This window comes from Phalangium opilio, unplaced genomic scaffold (genome assembly GCF_054372755.1).
Source record: "Phalangium opilio isolate 3A_F unplaced genomic scaffold, DU_Popi_V2 ptg000200l_1, whole genome shotgun sequence".
In the NCBI taxonomy this organism is placed as follows: domain Eukaryota; kingdom Metazoa; phylum Arthropoda; class Arachnida; order Opiliones; family Phalangiidae; genus Phalangium; species Phalangium opilio.
The window spans coordinates 278,755-299,856 of NW_028324213.1; the positions used below are offsets into that span (position 1 = coordinate 278,755).

At 37.8% G+C, this 21,102-nt stretch overlaps 1 protein-coding gene across 1 annotated transcript; it reads right to left on the reverse strand.

Moving 5' to 3' along the window:
- Positions 1–19,411: 19,411 nt before the first annotated feature.
- On the reverse strand, positions 19,412–20,428 carry LOC149621750 (uncharacterized protein F54H12.2-like). The gene has a single exon (XM_089853622.1). It carries the CDS (start codon positions 20,426–20,428, stop codon positions 19,412–19,414), a length of 1,017 nt encoding a protein of 338 aa, XP_089709748.1.
- Between the last annotated feature and the right edge of the window lie 674 nt (positions 20,429–21,102).

Here is a 21,102-nt window from a genome sequence, read left to right on the forward strand (position 1 = left end):
TTCAACAGGCTCTCTAACAGCTGCATAGTTGTCACGGTTTGGGTCAGTTACGACCTGAATTTCAAACTTGTTAAACTCTTCGCTTATATTCACCCAATGATTTGGAAATATGATTTCTGCCAACCCAACTTCATAATCACTAGTCAAGTTCAAAGGTTGATGCAAATAATTTTTAAAACTTGATTGGGTATTGTTTGGATATATATCTAGACACGTATTAGACGCTAGAGTTAAAAAGAAGTCGTCATTCATGACTGACGCTTGTTTACCAACTAACACTGATCTCTTAGGCTAACGTTATTTTATACATAAAAAAGATTGGCCATGGCTCGATGGCTGAGCCAGGATTTGAACCTGTCACCATTTTAGGTATCACCATAGTAAACCCTGCCTTTACGCATTGAGCCATGGACAATCTTGAAAAACACTCCGTTTATTTTCATCAAAACAACAAAATTGTTAGGCCTTTAAAGTCGCTATCCTTGAAACATCTACGTGAATAGTTAATTAAACCGCATCCAATAAAATATTTTCCTCAAAACAAGGAAGATGTTAAGTCGTCATCCTCGAACTATCTACGTCAATAGTTAATTAAACCGCATCCAATAAAATATTTTCCTCAAAACAAGGAAGGTTTTAAGTCGCCATCCTTGAACCATCTACGTCAATAGTTAATTAAACCGCATCCAATAAAATATTTTCCTCAAAACAAGGAAGGTTTTAAGTCGTCATCCTTGAACTATCTACGTCAATAATTAATTAAACCGCATCCAATAAAATAGATTAAAGATTGGGGGTCGGTAACAAATAAATTTATCGAAAGCATTGCCTAGAGAACTCTTCTAATATTAAATTTGACCTCGATCTTTTAGTATATAAGAACCGTGTTTTAAAGAGAGAGTTATCAGTTGTTTAACTAGACGCTTATCCATAAAACTACTCAGTACCAGTACGAAGATGTCTTTACCCGGCGATCGTGGACTCACACAGCTTTTGTTGCGTGAGAAGAGACCAAATTCGATTTTACCATCCGTCTCTTCTCAGTCTTAGTCTGGGAAGAGCCCAAATTCGATTCATGTGCCTCGATTTCCGTAACTTGTTTTGTAATCTTTACTGGTTACATGCACAAAAGTTGCGGAAATTTGCGTGAAGTCGCATTTTTGCGGCCCACCACTCAATGTCGGCCATGGTTTGGGACCCAATGCAGGAAATAGAACAAAAAAACCAGGTCGAATCATGTTGAGGAGGTTCATGAATCGACCTTCATTGCGGTGTCATATGCATCCACACAACTGACTACCGCAGTGAAGGAAGTTCTGGCGCCATCAACCAGACCTGCCGAGTTTAATTATTTGTTGCTCGTCTGGTTGTTGGCGCCAGGACTTAATATGACGCGTTTTCCATCATAGAAAATTTTGGAGTTGGTCTCTTAAAAGTCGCGTAAAATTTGTGTGATGTCGCTTCTGCCATCCGAAAGCACAAAGAAAGCTTGATGGTTGTGGGTCAAACAACCAGACCTGGGCCGGAAGACCAAGCCGCGCAGTGGCTCGGATGTAACTTCCTTCGGGAGGTAAAGGATCAACGAAGAATTTTACGGGACATGGCCCGTAAAAGCTCACAAGTCCGGCCCCACCGCATAAGGTTCTACGTACCCTGCACCAATTGGAACACGTTCTCTTCAGTACGGCTCTAACTGGAATCCTGACTTCGATGTCCTTCTCAAACTTAACAATTTCACGACATCAACGTGGCTCTCTTCAACGCTGGATATATTTTGGACCCAAGAAGCGGCAAAAACAACCAAGCCACGTCGAAACGCTAAAGATCTTCGAGAGCCGATGGAGGGCTTCACTTAAAAGGTTGTCTTCTAACAATCCCCGACTACCCTGCCTGTCTTTCATCAAAATTCATCCGGCATTGCGGCTTGAAAAGAGACCGAATTCGATTGTTTACATTTTGAGATCAAGAAGTGCCAAAAACAACCTGTTTTGGATCTAGAAACCTTGTTGTTGTCCGGTAGAAGCGGCGGTAAATAACCTTAGTTTTAATTTAGGATTCAGCGTGTAACGCGTTTTTTCATGGAGATGCCGAACAAATCATTCCCAACTCAAAGAAAAGAAGTACTTACCTTCTTGATGACAAACAATGGCAATATCTTTGTTTATATTTATATTCTTGTTATTCTCTATTTTATTGTATATATTATTTGGTATTTGTTATTAAAAAATCTTTATTTGTATATTTGTCTTTGTTTCTCAGACATGGGTTTATGGCGGGAAATTCAAACAGGGATCTGGCAAAATAACACAAGTCTGGGTTGATCCATTGAAAGGATCATAAAGGAGGCAAAGCATGCTGGAAGGCAGGGTATGTCAGGTAAGATAAAATAGGCTAATCTTGGTTTGGTTTGAGTTTGAGTTGGTTGGATGGCGGCCATCTTGGGGTGGCGGCCATCTTGGATCTCTGCATATCTGGGTGGTTCCTACTACTGTTAATCTCTCAATAATGATGAACAGGTGATGATGGAGTCTTTTTGTCTGAGCAACCAATTGAATATTACATTTATTTTCTATTTCCTGTTGCTCTTCAATGTTAACCAGAAAGAGAAAAAGATGGTACATGCTGGCACGGAGCCCCTCCCTAAACTCAAGAAAACCTTAACTAAACTTGACCAAAGCTAACCCGTGTATGATCCACATCTTATTCCCAAATGCTTTTGAAGGAAGTAAAATTTATAAAGAGACGTAAAATATTTACTCTGCACATCAGATTCTTGTCGTTGAGGTGTATATCTTTCATCTATGAGTAATAAAACATTTCCTTAAAACATGGTTCCTAATATAATTAGAAATATTTTGTACTATGTAAAGTTCATCACAGTCAACAGGCATAAAAGTTCAAATAAGGCGGCACAGAAAAAACATATCTTTCCTGATGTGCCGTATAGAGCAGTCTCAGTGCTACATATAGCAACATCACTCCCTTCTATCTCTAAGCTTGCGTATACCATTCTTTATGAGAAAACCATGCATAGAGGGATAGATACACTGTCGTCTCCCCTCTCTACTTAAATTACTCATTGACATAAAATAAGCAAGGAACATTAAACCTAATTTAGTCTAAATTTGAAGTACCCTGACCTTGTAATTTAGATCCGCGTCTTTGATCTATAAATATAAAACCAATTATATTATTTTTATACATGCCTACAAAAGTGACATAAATAAATTGTGTTAAAGTAAAGAGCATCTGCGTTTAAAGCACAGCGCGTCTCCATTGGCGCCCCAAGTATGCTGCCTAATCTTCTAGACACCGATTATACCTTGGCAAAGGCAAGAACCATGGGGGGACTTTTTCTCTTTCACGAAGGGGGAAGGGCAGGCCCAGTTAAAACTAAGCCTTTGTCAAGCTTATGTTGCTGTGCAGTGTGCAGCAGAAAAGTCACTTTCAAGCAGGGTTGGCAAAAATCCGGATAATTTGAATAAAATCCAGACCAGTGGTTTTTATTGGATTAAACCGGATTTTATTGGATTTATCCGGATTTTTTAAAAATATGAGTCATTTTAGGTTTTTTGGAGGCAAAGTACTTCTGTTTAGCTCTTATATAAGTTTTGGGGCACTCCCCGACCCGACCCCTAGCCTCGGTTCCAATATAAAATCGTTTAACTGCTAAAATGTTTTCCTGAAATCTATTTCTTTCCTAAGTGCACGAACCTAACACTAGCGCGGCTCCAGTGGATCCCTTACAAAGGGACTTTCCTTCTAAACTCCGGGTTTGGCTTGGCAAAGGCTAGTGGGCGGGATGTGTACATGCACGTATAAATCCCGCCCACAAATGCCTCTAGCTTTCCCAAGCCAAAACTGGAGTTCGTAAGGAAAGTCAACCTGTAGGGGATCCACTGGAACCACGCTATGCTTTAAGTTCGAGTGATACTGGTAAAATATTTTAAGCTGAAACTGGACAGTAACTGGTAACATAACTATTAGTTTTATCATTTATAATAAATAATCTTTAGTTATCGCTTCATATATTTTTGCCTTAATTGTTTCTGGTTGTATTTTAATTATTTTTATGGCACAAATTTGATTTTTCCCCATTCATAATTAAGCCGGATATTTTAGGTGGATCTTTTTAAGTGGATTAATCCGGATTAAACCAGGTGGTTTAAACCGGACTGGATAGGTAGTTGCCAACCCTGCTTTCAAGGGACATAAACGGGGCCACGCTTTGCTTTTCTAGAACTCAGCGTTACTAATGCAAATCAACTTGGTCAAGGCCTGGTATAATAAAACAATGTCACGGTATTGTGGAAATATGTCTTACCACTCCTTCGAATGGGAAAAGGCTCATATCTATTGTTACTGTGAGGTTCATATCTATTTATATCACGATAAGTCTCGGATCTAATTTCGTTCCGATAACATGTATTTTGATCGTGATAATTTCTTGTCCTTTCTTCTTCGTTTCCTAAGGTCACCAAAAAATGTATTTCAGATCATAATTTAAAATTCTCTACATATATCATGAATCCCCCTCATCCACAAAAAACTAAACATGTAATACTTTACCATATCTTGAACTCATTCAATATTACATTTCATATATATGTGCAAATAGATTGAATATCCATAAAAATTCACCAAAAACGCAAAAAGAAGAAAATCTGTAAATAAAACAAATTTTAATTCTAAAAAAATGAAGGGGATTACGTAATAGTCACTGAAAAATGCCTAAAATTAATTTGCCAAAGTTTAAAAATAAAGTCCACAGTTTCATCTACCAATACAAATAAAATTACGGCCAGTTACATAATCAAACCTTTTACAACCAAACATAACCTAACCAGACCAAACTTACAGGGTTTCCAAAAATTTAAGAATACAATTCCCAGACCTTTTCTACGATTTTCTATCACCTTTTTAGGTGAAAACTTGTTTTATTATCTATGATAACATTCCCTTTTTTTAAGTTGCTCTATAGTTGACATATGAATTTACGTTGCCGATCGTTTACACAACCCACCCCTCTTAGAGGAAGACCGTTTAGACTACTAAATCTCCTCGAAGTTCTCGACATAATGATGAAATTAATTGTTAAGTATAGCTATTTAAAAATATCATCAGTAGATCCTCCAAAATTCCGTGTCCTCTTAACCTCAAATCATCGGTGCAATCCACCCTGACATCCAGAATTAGATACGCGTACGGCGACAAACTAGTCGCATCCTCATACGCCAACAGTAGTTCATTTGGTTGTTAGGTAAAGACTTCCCTAGCAGCACATTTCCACTGGCCCAACTGCCGCGGTTTTGCATGCGGCCAACCCAGTAGGCATACCAACCACAGATTAGTCGAAATGCCCTACTTGGCCAACTGATGATTTCAATGATGGATCAGAGACATTTTTTCTATGAAACGAGCAACTGGCCAACTACGGTTTTTGGGGCTGGTTTGAGGTTTTTTTTCTGTAAAACCTCTAGAATTCCAACTTGTTACTCAGAACGATTTTAACACTTATTATAAAATCACATATTGGCCAACAGCAAGTTTTAGAGTCAGGCGGGAAAAAAAATACAATTTTGTAGTTGCCAACCTCAAAATCGGTTGGTACCCATTCCCAAAATCGGTTGGTAGCCATTCCCACAATCGGTTGGTACCCATTCCCACTTTTCAATCAGCCCAAAAAGGTTTTACTCATTTAAAACAACAAGTTTTAAAAAATATAACCTACAGGTTATACAGTGTGGAAAAGATCATAGTAACACCTACCTTTGTGGAAAACCGTCAAAACCCCTGACGGACTACTTCGCTGCAGTACACTTTCGAGCTCGTATACAGGGTGTGACATGTGTCATTATGCAAATGAGAACGTGCAACATGTATCATAGTGGGTATCGTTTAATGATACGCACTATGAAACGTTAAAGACCTACGATTAAGCTTAGGAGCTAGGCATCACACTACAAATTAAAAGGCTGTTTGGTAAACCCATCAGCGTAAATGCTCGATGTGCCTACCGTCGTGGTGTAGGCACTCTTCAAGAAGATTGTCCATTTTTTTACGTTTTCTAGCGTTTGAGGAGTGATTCCTTATCTAGTAGGCCAAAGCATAAGGGTTCACCTTATGCTTTGGCCTACTTAGATAGGGAATCCATACGAGGTTACGAAGGTCAGAATTATCCGCGGCACTGAGAATTCGGCACATTATTCAATCAAACGTACGCGTCGTTACTAGCAGCTTAGTTCGTATAAACGTTGTAAGTCCTGTGTCGTAGACGAATGGCAGCCTACTCCAACCGAGAAAAATTGGACATGACGTTTATTTTGGGTGAATGTCGCGGTAACGTTCAACAAGCGGCATTGCTTTATGCCGAACGCTTCCCAAACCGACGAAGGCCGGTTCGAAGAACCTTCACGAACATTAGAGACAACCTACGAGATTTCGGGAGTTTTGTCGTGCAAGACCGTCAACGTAGAAGAGACCGTATAATTGGTAATCATGATAGGGAAGTCGACATTCTAGCACGTTTTGAAGCCAATCCTCATACTAGTAGTAGAGCGGTCGTAGAAGAGGTTGGTCTAAGCCATTCAACCGTTCTTGCCATTTTACATCGGCATCACTACCGGCCCTATCATATCCACCTCCATCAAGCCTTAACGGACGATGACTACCTAAGACGTCAATACTTCTGTCTTACCATGCGCGAGCTAATTGTAGCCGATCCATTATTATTAAGAAAGGTTCATTTTTCTGATGAGGCGACGTTTCACAGGGATGGTACGGTAAACCGACATAACTCACATTACTGGACCCAACGAAATCCATACTGGTTACGGCAACATTACCATCAAATTCTATGGAAGATAAATGTTTGGTGTGGCATTCTGGGGAACAGAATCATCGGACCTTTCTTCTTCGAGGACAACATTACTGGTGACAGGTATTTGCACTTCCTGCGATAGACGCATTACCATTAGCAGTGATGCGGGACCTGTGGTTCCAGCAGGATGGTGCGCCACCACATTGGGCGGTCAATGTTCGCCAATGGCTAACTGAGCACTTTCCAAACCGTTGGATCGGTAGAGGTGGACCAATTCCGTGGCCAGCAAGATCCCCTGACCTAACCCCACTTGATTTCTTCTTATGGGGATATGTTAAGGGGAAGGTGTTTGCAACAGAACCTTTAAATGTAGACGACTTGACGGCCAGAATTCGAAGCGTAATTGAACGAATCACTCCTCAAATGCTAGAAAACGTAATACAAGGCATGGACAATCGTCTTGAAAAGTGCCTACACCACGACGGTAGGCACTTCGAACATTTACGCTGATGGGTTTACCAAACAGCCCTTTAATTTGAAGTGTGATGCCTTAGTTCCAAAGCTTAATCGTAGGTCTTTAACGTTTCAAAGTGCGTATCAGTAAACGATATTCACTATGCTACTTGTTGTACGTTCTCATTTGCATACAATGACACATGTCACACCCTGTATACGAGCTCGAAAATGTACTGCAGTGAAGTAGTCCGTCAGGGGTTTTGGGGGTTTTCCACAAAGGTAGGTGTTGCTCTGATTTCTTCCACACTGTATAAAGGAATATTGCAAAACTAAGATTATTGTTATTAAATTATGGGAAATCTATGAAACACTGTTTACCTCTGATTAAAAGCGACATTTTACTCATCACAAAAAATATTTAATAGCTTCAATATAAAACTTGACGTACGTTACGTTTCGCAAGTTACGTATAATGTAATGAGATCGGAAAATGTTCATTAACCGAAAGTTCACAGACATATCTCCTTTCCACATAAACGGAACGAACATATAGTTACTCTAAGCCAAAAAATTTTATTGAAATTCAGCTAATTGACCCTTTTGTTAGGAAACATATTTAATAGGGGTGTGCGAATACCACTTTTTGGGCATCGAACCGGTTATCGAATACTAAAAAAATTTCCTTATCAAATACCGAATCGAATAGTTTATTCCAAATCGAGTACCGAATAGTTAGGCCTTGGCAAATTTTTTACTAACCGATTAATCGCGAATAGTTAAGCCTAGTATTCGCGAATAGTTAACCCTAATACTCGCGAATACTAGGCCTAACTATTCGCGATTAATCGGGTGGTAAGCCAAATATTCGCGAATGGTTAATGCAAAGCAAGGAGAAAAACATTTAGAAGCTCCTAAATTTCAAAATACATCTCCTCATTGGTGGCAAGTGTTTCTTAAAATTGTCCTGATCACTTGCTAGTAGTTTTTGATGGAGGACAAATAAAATCGGAATGACATTTTTTAAAATAAGGTGGGTCTCTCTAGTGCCAAAGACCTAAATTTATGGTAGTCGAACTTTAACCGAATAGTCAGTTCGGTATTCGATATTCGTATCGAATAGCGAAAATGGGCTTATCGAATACCGGATCGAATAATTCGGTTCGGTATTCGATCGAATTATTCGATAGAAACGGTTAACCGCACACCTCTAATATTTAAGGTCTTACAGTTAAGAACGAGAATCTGAAATCCATGATTTTATCTTCAGTGGTTATTCTTTACGAGTACCTTCCAGAGCATGTTGCATTGAACATAAGCAATCAGAGTAGTGGTCACTTCTATTGTTAATTGATGAAAACTTTAATGTCTTTTCAGGTGTTTTACAAAGTGTTTTATTCGTGATCAGAACCCTATAAAGATTTCCTTAAATGTTTAAGTTGTATACACCAGAGAACTATAAGCTTCTAACAGTATTCATTAGATATCCTTAATTTTTGTTCTGGAGAGCATTACTTCTTTTGTAATTATTCCAAGATTTTATTGTTTTAATGGAAAGTTCAGGCAACAGAACATTATACGTACCTCAGCCTGTGATAATTCAACCAATCCCATTAGAGGTAATTGCTTCGATTAGCAGACGCCTCTAAACAAATGACGGCGTAGTACTCCTCGTTCTTAAAACTAGTTAAATGCTTATTACTTTGTAATACAAGATCATTTATTTATTTTTTAATATTAGTCCATTTCTATTTAGATAAAGGCCGTTCCTTCAAGGAATAATGTTATGTTACCTCAACTTTTCCATTAAAAAATGCAACATAGGGGATAATAGTTCCTTCGTTTCTTAGTCAAAGCCATTAAAAACCTTGTTTTCGCAAACCTATTTACGAGATCTTAGTGGAATCGGTATTTATACACCTAAAAATAATTATTGAGCCCCATACCTTAATCTGACATAAATTATTGGTACTTCGTTTAATATCAACAAACAAACTTCTCCGAAATGATAATGAAAACTCAAAAAAATTAATAATACTAATCAAACTTAAAATTTCCAGTCCCGGATCGCCCATAAGGAAGACCTGGTGACGGGCCCTACTAAATATCAAAGGCCCCCGGGCCGTTTCAGAATTGCAAAATTTTTTCTTTTCCAATTAATTTCAGCAAATCTAACTGCTCGGGAATTCAGATTATACGGCCTTTACACGCTCGATAATTTGCACAAAATAAAAGGGGGACATCTACGAAATTCATCATCTTATAGACTGTTCCAAAACTTTTCACTTGTTGTGCAAATTAAGATCCAACACTGTTGAATGGCCAATATTTAGAAAAAAAAACCTTAAAACTTTATTCACTTTGTCACAATAAAACTATTGATGGTGAGTCCATAGACCGGGTACAATTCTATATATTATATTAATTTAATGTTATATTAATATTATATTAATATTGTGGCTTTGAACTTTGCGCAAATGCTAGTCTGGATAACGTTTATTTATGCTTCGTTAGTAAAATAACGGGCCCCACGTTTTTTGCGCAAATTATTGAGCGTGTAGGGTGGGCTTTACATTAACATAATACTGGAAAAATAATAGCAAGCCCATGCTGTAATGAAAGCTGGCCTAAAATCTTTCCCAAGAACGAGAATTATAAGCGTTCGTGATTGGTCATAACCCATGCGGACGATGCGCTGGCAGTTTTGTGAAGCGGGAATGCGTGATCTATTAGGCCATGCCACAATCGCGGGTGGAACCAAAATATAAGCTGACGACATTCTGATATAAAGTTCTCGAGCCTCGAGGATTTTGCCAATGATTTCGATATTTATGAATAAATATAGAATTTTTAACCTATAATAAGAAATTAGGGGCCTCGCGTTTGGTTTTCTGTAGTACGAAACAGTACGATGTGGCTACTATTACGAGCACTGCCTTTGTGCCTTCTTGTTAAATACAATTTTCAGGGCTTTATAAACCGAAAGACAACATTTTGAACTTTACCAGAAGTCCATTAAATTAGCCTAGGAAGTAACCAAAAGCGGGGTTTGGGACTCCCCTCTCTTGTGTAGCAATACTGAAGAAGGGCGACACATTCGCCACCTCGCGATAATTTTTCTCAGATCTCCGGTTTAGGTGCAACTCGTACGCCAAAATTTGCCCTATCGAGAGAGAAAAAACTATTGGCCGAAAACGCCCCCTTCCACTGTAAAACCGAGCCCGCTTAAAAATAGGAGAAGGGATGGGGGTGTGAATTTTGGAACAGTCAAGGTCATTCAGTTTTTTATGACCTATTGAAAAAAAAACTATTTATAGGAAAGGTGAAGTCGAAAATCAAGTGGTTTTTTTTATCGATTCCCCTACTATTTACAAGACTAGTCTGCATAATCAAACATTCAGGAAATACTAGCTCCGAATGATTTCAAAATTCAAATTAGGTTTTTAAATAAGGACGTCCGACCAATCGCGTAACCCCCTGCCTTTTTATAATTGGTAGAAGAATCGAATAAAAAACCACTTGATTTTCTACTTCACCCTCCCTTTAACAACCGTGGCCGCTCATTTTTTATTTTTTTATAAAGCAAACAATCTACCATTTAGAGATGCAGCGTTCATGGGCTGAAGAAGTTAGGCCCCGCTCACGTCAAGAAAGACTTTCTAGAGAGGAGCTCGAGATTTCTAACTGCGTTAGGAAAGGGGAAAAATTTAGCCCCCTATCCATGGAGTTAGAAGGAGTTTTTATCCCAGCAGAGACGTACGCTATACCAGCCATTGTAATTGTTCACTTCCTAGGCTAATTTAATGGACTTCTGACTTTACCAAAGTATTGAACTAAATTTATAATTCTTATTAATAATAAGAGTTATAAATTAATTTAAGTAAAATTAAAACTATGGTGAATAACTCAATATTTTTATTCTTCAAAGTTTAGAAAATTTTTGATAAGTGCGTAATTGTATCTTATGTAGAGTTTAATCGATAAAACCTTTTGCACAATTGGATTTAATAAGATAATTTAATTAGTTAAAAAATCAAACTGTGGAAAATTGTCAACATTTCTCACTATAGTAGAGGAAATCATGTAAAATTTGCTCGTGTGATCGGAACTTAATTTTTTGTAATAACACAAAAAATAACACTTATTACATTTCTTCAACCACTAGAAGGAGAAGGGAGAAGGATCGTCTCTTTCTTTTAAGGCGGAGTTTATGTTTCAGAATATGGTTTTATATTTTGAAAAATGCGTGATTTCCTCTTACTGCAATATACGTTATGATTATTCAACCTACGATTGATTTGTGAGCACGCGAAGTTTGGAAAATAACGCTAAACTATACTGATAGTAAACCCAAGTTTATTTCAAACAAACGTCTACGTAAATGAGAGAGATACGGGTTCCGTAGGACTTTGAGTTGACTAGTGAGAAAATGAAAACTGAATCTTATCCAAGTCTTTTCTTAATCTTACGAAAGGAAAGTACTTAGCGCTACCAAAAGCCAATTTTCACATCTATTCTATCAGCGTATTCGGTAATATTAGCCTTAGAAGATGCGCCTTCAATGTTAAAAGATGGCGACGATTCCGAGATTTATTGGTGCTCTTGAAAGCCTTACCCCCAGATTTGGATAAATCTCGGCGCAAAGCGATCTCAGTACATGCTTATAATATCCTCAAAGTTTGGTTTTGTAGGAACTAGTGATATTGATTTAGCAGATGGATAAAGAATATGACGTTTCCTTAAATGAATAGACTAATTATAGACAACAACGCCTGATAGGGTGCTCAACTGAAAGAGTGGCTGAAACGTTGGAAACATCGCTACAAGGGGCTCTCAGGAAGTTTCTTCACTACCAAAAATTCCCCGTGTTGAACGAAAATATTTCTTGTTAGTTGTTTTGCTTTCAATGAATATGATAAAAAAATACAACTGTTTGGAAAAACGTCGAACTTCTTAGGCTTACCCCCTCTCACAACCCCCACACAATTCACTATTCAAACAAACCTCTTTTTCATCGGCAGTTTAGTAGTAGCCGGACCGTAAACATGTACGAGGGAAAAAATGCTCACATGTTTTGATAATGTTACAAGATATTTTCGAGTGTTTTTTAACGAATCGTTAATTCAGTTTCCCACTGGCTGCTAGCAATTTATGACCCTCAAGTTCTATTTAGGGAGACCAATTAATGCATTATTAATTAAACTTCCATTCTCTCTTATAAAGCTGCTCCGTGAAAAGGCATATAGAAAAGCAACACTGTCATACCTTTTTGGGCATACAGTACAATACCTATTTTCCGGTTTATTGCAGAAACGTATATTATCAATTTTTTTTAAAAAAAGGAGAGACAAGAATTTTACGAACTTGCTCTTCGAGATGGTACTTAACATTTGAAATACACGACCGGTTATCATCAACAACAACCATAAAGTATCTATATAATATAATGATTCTGGTCGTTAAAGTAGCGAACATTGGGGAAATTACCAAATACAAACACTGGTGTCTACCATTATATTATGAAACAACGATTAACGGTGGTTCCTAGCTAACATACATAAATTTCACTCTACTGTTTTAAATTTTCCCTGTGTTATTAGGTACACAAAGACAAGCTACTTTCAGTTTTGAGTCGTTATTGTTAACTGTTTGCTATCGGAACTTACGGTTTAAAAATGATCGAACTACTCGTTCCTCACGAAGGCTTTACCTACTTTAATGCACGTTTTATCCAGTAGTTTACATTAAACGAAAATTTCAACAAACATTTCTTTTATTTTACTTTTTACATAAGCGGATAATAACATTATGTGGGACAGTACACATATCCTTACAACATCGTAATGAATGTCTGTTTTAAGACAGACAAGACAAAAACGGACTGATCTAGGACTATCGACCTTGTTGTTAGGTTTTATTAATAATTGGAATATTACAAGCCTTATCTAAGGGTTCACGTGCCTTTATTTTCTTTTAATGATATTGACCCTTATGGATATAGTACACCACTAAAATTCCAGAGTTGACTCGCTTTGCAGACAATCGCGCTTAAGTTTCACGCGTATTGAACATGATTAGTATACAGAAAACCGGTAAAAATGAATCAAATTATATTTTGCGTCCTGTAAGTAAAGACAATTTTAGTAAAGACTGTAAAAATGATGTTCCAAAATGCGGTGAAAATCGATCTAATGAAAATGAGCCTAGTCTTAATGTGTTAGTTAGCCTTCAGTGGGGGAATACGACCCAGGATGCTTTAGAGAACTTCCTATACAACCCGCCGTTAGGTATTATTATTGGGAGTAAAATCGTTCAACCAGAGTTCAACCTGAGTAAGGCATGCACAGTTAGATCAATATTAACCGTGAAGTATTTAAATCACACCTTATATGCTTGTTTAGCACGGAGCTAACCTAGAGATAGTAGGGGTTCCGGATGAATTAGCTGTTCCTATCAGAAAAATTATTATTAGTAAATATCATCTTTTAAGGTATGTCTAGTTGTCGATTTGTTTTGCTTAATCATAAACACGTCATTTGAGATTACCACCTTGTGTTACAGTATATCTTAGAAGTAACAAGAAGAGGGTCAAATGAGCTATCTTTCTACACAGAACCTTTCAAATACATCATAACTAGTCAAGGTGTTTTGAAAATCGTTGTAATGTTCCCGAGAATCTTCAAAAATGAGTTCTCGATAACAGCAAATTGTGCATTCCAGTCTGACTTTGCTGAAAAGCCACTGAAAACCTTTTAAATCCTTATTGGGTGTATTGTATTGGGATCACTGAAGAATCCAGAGAAATCGTTTTTAAACTACCCAATGCAACATAATTGATAAAAAAAACAGAAGTTCCTTGTATCCGTATTGCATATAAAGCCTGATAATCAACCCGAGGTAGAAATTAATATTAGAAAAAACTGTAGGTATCTTCAACGTTACCTCAGAGTTTGTATGAAGAAAAGAATCAAAGATTTATCTTTTCCTAATCGAAAAGGACGAAACAAATTCCTATTTCCACTAAGTCTTTGGAAAAAGAAAAAACAAACGACCTACAAATATAAAAATCTTAGAAAGCTGCAAAACTCGAAGTTAAAATTAAAGAACTTGAGGTAACCCTTCAGGAGAAGTAACACAATGAAATGAAAAGAGTAACATCATTGATAAACAAAGACTAGTCTACTGAATTGGACGACATTTTGAGCTATGAAGAAGGAACACCGGAAACCAAAAAAGAAATTCGGAAGCGTTTAAGAAAAGAGTGGGATGAGAATGGTAATGGGTCTTTGCGAAATGAGAAACAACAATTTCTGAATGATCTAGCCAAAAATGGTAAAATAAATGTTTTTGGCTCGCTTGGGACTAAAAATTACTAACGTTCTTTCTAATGATTTCAGTCAAAAGGTAACTGTTGGAGCACAATAACTCGTAGAATAGGTAAGCATGTGCTAATGCACGTTGTTTAAGCTAAATTGATTGTCAATGTCCATTTTTAAAAGCATTGGCAGTAGCTTGCAGCCTATGAAGCCTTACTAAGGATCAAAATATTGAACCTACCGTCCTGAAGATCAATTCAGTGGAAAGCCTCCAAAAACTTAGATGAATCTGGAATTAATCATGATTACCTCTGGGAGCAAAAACAAACGTAAGATCTTTTCGTTGATGAGGAAGTTTCTTTGTGTAATGCGAAACCGAAATGCGATAGAGCTCTCATTTTTGATGAGGTTAAAGTCGCTGGGAAACTGCTGTGGAACAGTAAAAACGAAAAAACCTCTTGGTTTTTCATTGCCACCTGAGGAATTCACATTCCTTGTTGCTTTATATGAGGAAATTAATGGTGATTAAGATTTGTGCGAGGTCAATTAAATGTTGCAATTTCCCTGAAGAAATTTGACGTCAAATTATGACATCATAGTACCTTTCTATTCATTAACTGCAACTGCAGATGCCCATATGACATTTGGATGGTTTTTCAAGTATTATAAGCATTTCAAGTTCATCTCTTTAATGTTGCAACTATGGTATGTGATGGGGCATCTGCCAACCTTGCACTCAATAGACAATGCGTTGGTTTGCAAGGAATGTTAAGCTATAAACGTGATGAGGAAGAGAATGTTAATATCAGTAGATAGAAAGTACCGACTTTGGCCCACTGGCGTCAGACAGTGCCAGATGGCACCAGTAAATATGGCGTCAGTGAATCAAACAACCGAATTTGGCTCACTGGCGTCAGTGTGCCGCGTCAGCCAGTGCCAGATGGCACATGATCTGGCACCAATAAATATGGCGTCAATGGACGCCCACGGAATCTTTCTTCTTATGGCGCCAGTGAATCAAATATTTTTTCTCACAATCCTGCTATGACGTCAGTGAATCAATCATGGCGTCAATGTTAGGCTTAAGCGTCATATTCGACAACGTGGTAAATAGCCTTTGTCATACACGTGGTTTAAACGCCATGTTCACTATAAGAACATGATTGGTCCAAAAAGAGCGCCATGTTCACATGGTCAGAAAGTCACGTGACATTAAAGTATAAAAGACGAGGACGGTTTAAAGATAAGACATTTTACATCCTCCCCTGAAGTACCGATCCAGATCCGAAAAATGTAAGTATAATTTCCCCCATAAAATCTTAGTACCATATTCTTGGCCCGCATCCTATTTAATGTGATTACCATATTTCTATTCAATGTGAATATTTAGGGATAACTCCAACGTGTTCGAGATTTCTTCAACTAAATCAGTCAGTGTAACGCCGGATTGTAGGAATAGACTAGGAATGGCCGATGGCTCAACTGGGATCGTATTAAGCGAGGAGGAATATATGCAACTTTACGGAATGAAGGACTCCATAAACGGATTTTTCGAGAAGGACGACGCTCAACCCACCACGTGCTTTTTCGAGGGATCGATGGACAAGCGAATTCAACTTGTAACTTATCAGGATAGGAAGATGTTAAATATCCGCCAAGTGATCCAGGGACAAGGAGCGAACTACGGAATCCAATACCCAACTAGGAATGGATTTGCCATAGGACCATTCCTATGGGAGAAGTTATTGGAAAAACACATTCAGGTGACGACATTCATTACCGAAGCGAAACGTTTGGAGAGTACGATTAAGGGGATAGTAATACAGCAACTAACTGAGGGAATAAAGAATTCGTGCAACGGCTGCATTATCGACCATCCTTCACAATTACAGCATGACTGTATAATGACGGAATGGAGTGAACGTGTAGATGAACATTATTTTAATGCCGTGTCCAATTTAAAGATCGAGCTGATAGTTAATATTTTTAATAATTCCACTTTCCTAAGTTTTCAATTCTGTAAGCAAATGGTTTCTCTAAGTGTATGCAACTCTAAAAAATTCTTGTAATACATTGAAATGAATTTAAATAATAAATATTCAGATTTAATACATTGAAATGAATTTAAATAATTAATATTCAAATTTAATACTTTTTTATTTACCTAAATATAAGCCTATTTCAAATTTTAGGGGTTATTTATATTCAAATTTAATACTATTTAACTAAATATAAAGACATATTCCAAATTTTAGGGGTTATTTCAACTTAATATCCGAATTTAATACTTCTAAATATAAACTTTAGAAATTATTTCAACTTAAACCAATTTCCTTTTATTGATAGACCTATTTCGCATTTTCAAGGATAAGAAATGTAAATAACGCGGTCGGTGAACTGGAATGGAGAAACTCGTATGGTAAATAAACGGCCTATGTCAATAATTAGAAATCATGATAAGCGCTTGTATGAAACTCTAACGCTGAGTGTCGACATGGGATGATAGTTGGGGTTGCAATGTTTGTTTATGCTAGAAAACGTGTAATTAAACAAACTAGATTGAAACTTGGCGTGAATTTCGAAACATGACGCGGCTCTCATCGTGACGTCAATGGGAAAACCCATTTGATAGTTCAGACAGAGATTAAATGGACGAAGCCGCAATGTTTGTTTATGCTAGGAAACTTGTAAATAAACAAACTAGATTGAAACTTGACGTGAATTTCGAAACATGGCGTCAACGGAAAAACCCATATGATAGTTCGAGCAAAAGTTTCAGGGCTATGTGTCTAGAATATTACAAGTTAGATTACGCGCAGGCATATACGGGTCCCGGTTTCGCTTGGCAAAGTCCACTTCACATGACCCAAGTGAAATTGGAACTACTCCAAGATCCTGATATACATCTCTTTATTGAGAAGGGTATAAGAGGGTGTGTTTCACTAATTACGCATAGACTAGCCATAGCAAATAATAATTATGTTCCCGAAACATTCCACCCAGCAGAGCGTAGCTCCTACAATACCTACCTAGACTGTAATAACCTTTACGGCACCGTAATGTGTAACCACATGCCGATGAGAGGATTTCGATGGATTCAACCCTGTCAATATTTCACTCGTGAAATTATCTTGAATCACCCAGACGATGATTCCCAGGGTTTTATCCTGGAGGTAGATCATTCTTGAGTACCCGGAAAGTTTGCACAAAGAACATAACTGTTTACCCTTAGCACCCGAACGTAGAGTTATTAACGCGAATGAGCTTTCACCGTATTCGATTGAACAGTTGAACAAACTGAAAATTAACGTACGGGATAGCCTTCCAAAGTTAGCTCCCATGTTCTTCACTACCGGAACCTCAAGTTTTACCTCGCAAAGGGGATGAAATTAGGGAAAATCCATCGAATACTCACATTCGAGCAGGGTGCACGGTTAAAACCATTTATCGAGTTCAACGACTTTGAGAAAGATTTTTTCAAGTTGGCCAACAATAGGTACGCATCTACGCTACGCTAAGTTATTATTTGACACGTGAATTAATCAAAATTTTTATCTTTTAACAGTGTTTTCGGGAAGACGATGGAAAACCTCCGCAGATGGGGTGTCTACATACGCGCATGGGCATTTTAAAATTAAGGAATAAAATTTCAAATGTATAACTTTCTGTAACCCTATCCCCTCCCATACCCTCCTGGGGGCGAAGTGGCCGAAGAACGGTCCACGCCCAACCCTTTTCCGTTAAAAATTTCATAGTTTAATGTATAGTTTATCAGTTTAATTTAATGTATATATATTTTCAATGTGTTAATTGTATAGTTTTAAGTTGTTTTTTTTCTCGAATGAGTTTTACTCCGTGACACTGCGGTTTCTCATTCAAAATAAAAATTTTTAAATACAAATTTCATCCCTCTTATTTCATACAACTTAGGCAAACATTTTTTCAGGTTAAGGGGATGTGGCCCCCAACGCGTGGGACCGACCGCGTGCGCGTGTTTAAATTTCCCGCGTGCGCGTGTAGGAATAAGTTCGCGCGCGATTTAAAGAAAAAACACATAAATTCAATCAAAAAAACTTTATTAAAAATCTCTTATAAATAAATTCCGATATCATTTTATCGTTCAAATTCTTATCTTTTACAAATTTTAAGCAAATATTATACATTTTAATACCTCTGCATCTATACAGAGAAAAATAAACGCAAAATCCGCCACATGTCCGACTGGAATTTCCTTGAAGTTGTTTAGAATTAAAAGTTACGGTAACGCTGTTTCTTTCTACAAAATCGTTGAATTGAAACATGTCCGGTGGGTTTCCGAAACTATCAAAGAACTCTGTATTTTGTCGACTTGAAAAATATATACAGGTCAAATGCTCACCTTCAGTTTCTGAAGAGCCAGTATTTACAATATACAGTGAAGGGAAAAACTTTACTTTCTCGGGTAGCTGGTCAGCTGCAAAAACACTTCGAAACAGATCTTTGGTGAATTTATCCCTTTGCATAATTTTAGTTAATTGCGTGGTGTTCATAGTTTTTTAGTTGTAATCGTATATGACAGTTCTATTCTTATCAATCTCAACCAAATTCTGAAACTCAGAGTAATATAAAACTGTGATAGTCTGGGGCAAGTCTTTGGCGAATTTTAATTCCAATCGCAAGTTACCGTTCCTTATCAATTGAAATTGAGAAGTTGAACTACTGAGGTCGGCACTTAAATCAAAAGCAAATATGCAATTCCCATTGGGGAATTCCTCCCGTGAAATGTAGTTTCCCTCGTCCAATAACCATTGAGAGGTTTGAGTAAAAAGATTAGTATAAGATCTCATATATTGACCACCAGAAAGTTTGGGGTAAGAGGTTTATGTGGAACGCTAGCTCCGTCAAGGTACAAGGCGATATGATTTAAATCATAAGGCTGAAAATTGAAGGGTGACTTTCCGTAATCACCCAAATATGCATTTTGATATACAAGAGCGAAAAGAACTTTTTTGGGTAGTTGACCCATGAATAAATTATCTCTAACACATATTTTTGTACCACTGTTAATTGAGAATGAGTTACATTCCGTGCGAATAATCGGGTATTTCATGGTTGCCAGTTCCAAACATTTAGCGTGGGCGATTAACACTTCCGATGGTAATTTTACTTTACGAACGTACAGGGATGCTAACTCGTAAACCACTTTCCATTTAACTGCACCGTCTGCATGCACGCCAAATTCGTTTGGACTTTTAACAAACTTGAATTTTAGATCCGTTAAATTTGGGAAGTATCGAGGTTGTTGACAAAGATCCAAGTGTACAGTTCCTACCATATCTATTGTTCCTTTTCTAGCAAAGGCCGCTCGTGTTTTAAACCCTTCGTTTTCGTCCAAAACGTCAAATTTTCCGGCCGTGTCTTTGTAAAACATGGAACTAGTAAGAAAACTAGTTTTGGCGGGTCCTCCGAATGTCACCGCCGTTTGAAACATGGCCTTGTAAGGGTAGTTTTGCGGCGATGGTGTGACCGATCTCTCTTGAGCCGAAAGGTGTACTTCGCTGAAAAGACTATGCAGGAAATTATTTACCGGTCCAACTTTATCAGCAGCGGCCGGAATTGTGGTCCCATCGGCCGGGTTGACAATCCTAACTTGAATATGTAGTAAAGTCTTGGACAAGTCCAAATACGCGTCGGAACTACCAGCTACGGTAAACGTGATTGTCGAATTTTCGTTAATGTTAGAGATGGGGCTGTATTCGACCCATTCTCCACACAGAATACTGATATTGGTAAGAGGTACGTCGAAAATTTCGACTTCGCTACTGATTGACCCATGCGAACCGGGATGGACATGTGTCATTATATTTTTTTTATGTAAAAATATCTGGATGATTAAAGGATGTTGCTTTCCTCTTTCTTGTCACGACTGAACTGACGAGTGAACTAGACCTACGCCTCCTTTTATTACCATTCCCCGTCATTTTTCGGATTTCTTCCGCCGCACTAAGGGCGACGTCTTTAGCCGCGGCTTTTCCATGAGATTTTACAGATGCTTTTAAGGGAATCCCGCTAGCTACGTCCGTCACGACCTTCGCACATGTGTTCAAAAACTTTTTACCGAGGTAACTGGCACCCCTTTTGAGTAGAGGTATTGCCCGGCGGAAGGCCGATGAAATGAAGTTTCCCAATCCGTACCCGTGTTGCGCCGGAAGTCACCTGTATACCGCTAAAGAATTACCAATTTGAGAATGAAAGTGTTTATAATAATCAAATTTTCCACCAAGTCCGATCTGGTTTAGAAAGTGTTGATCGTAGTCCGATTGGTTAAAGGACATATTCGATTTGACGACGTTCTTCATCTAAAACTTCAAGTGTAAATGACACGAGGACCTGTTTTACCTTCTAATTTATAATGGTGACCACATTCTACGGGGTCTAAAGTGTAGAGTAACGTGAACTCTTCCTCTCACGAAATCTATGAGGGTACCAAGCTCACTCATTATGTTAATTTCAATTGACTGGAAAGTATTGCAG

What these genes read in the sequence shown, in the direction of transcription:
- LOC149621750 (XM_089853622.1), bottom strand. Translation starts at nt 20,428, where the DNA reads ATGACACATGTCCATCCCGGTTCGCATGGGTCAATCAGTAGCGAAGTC.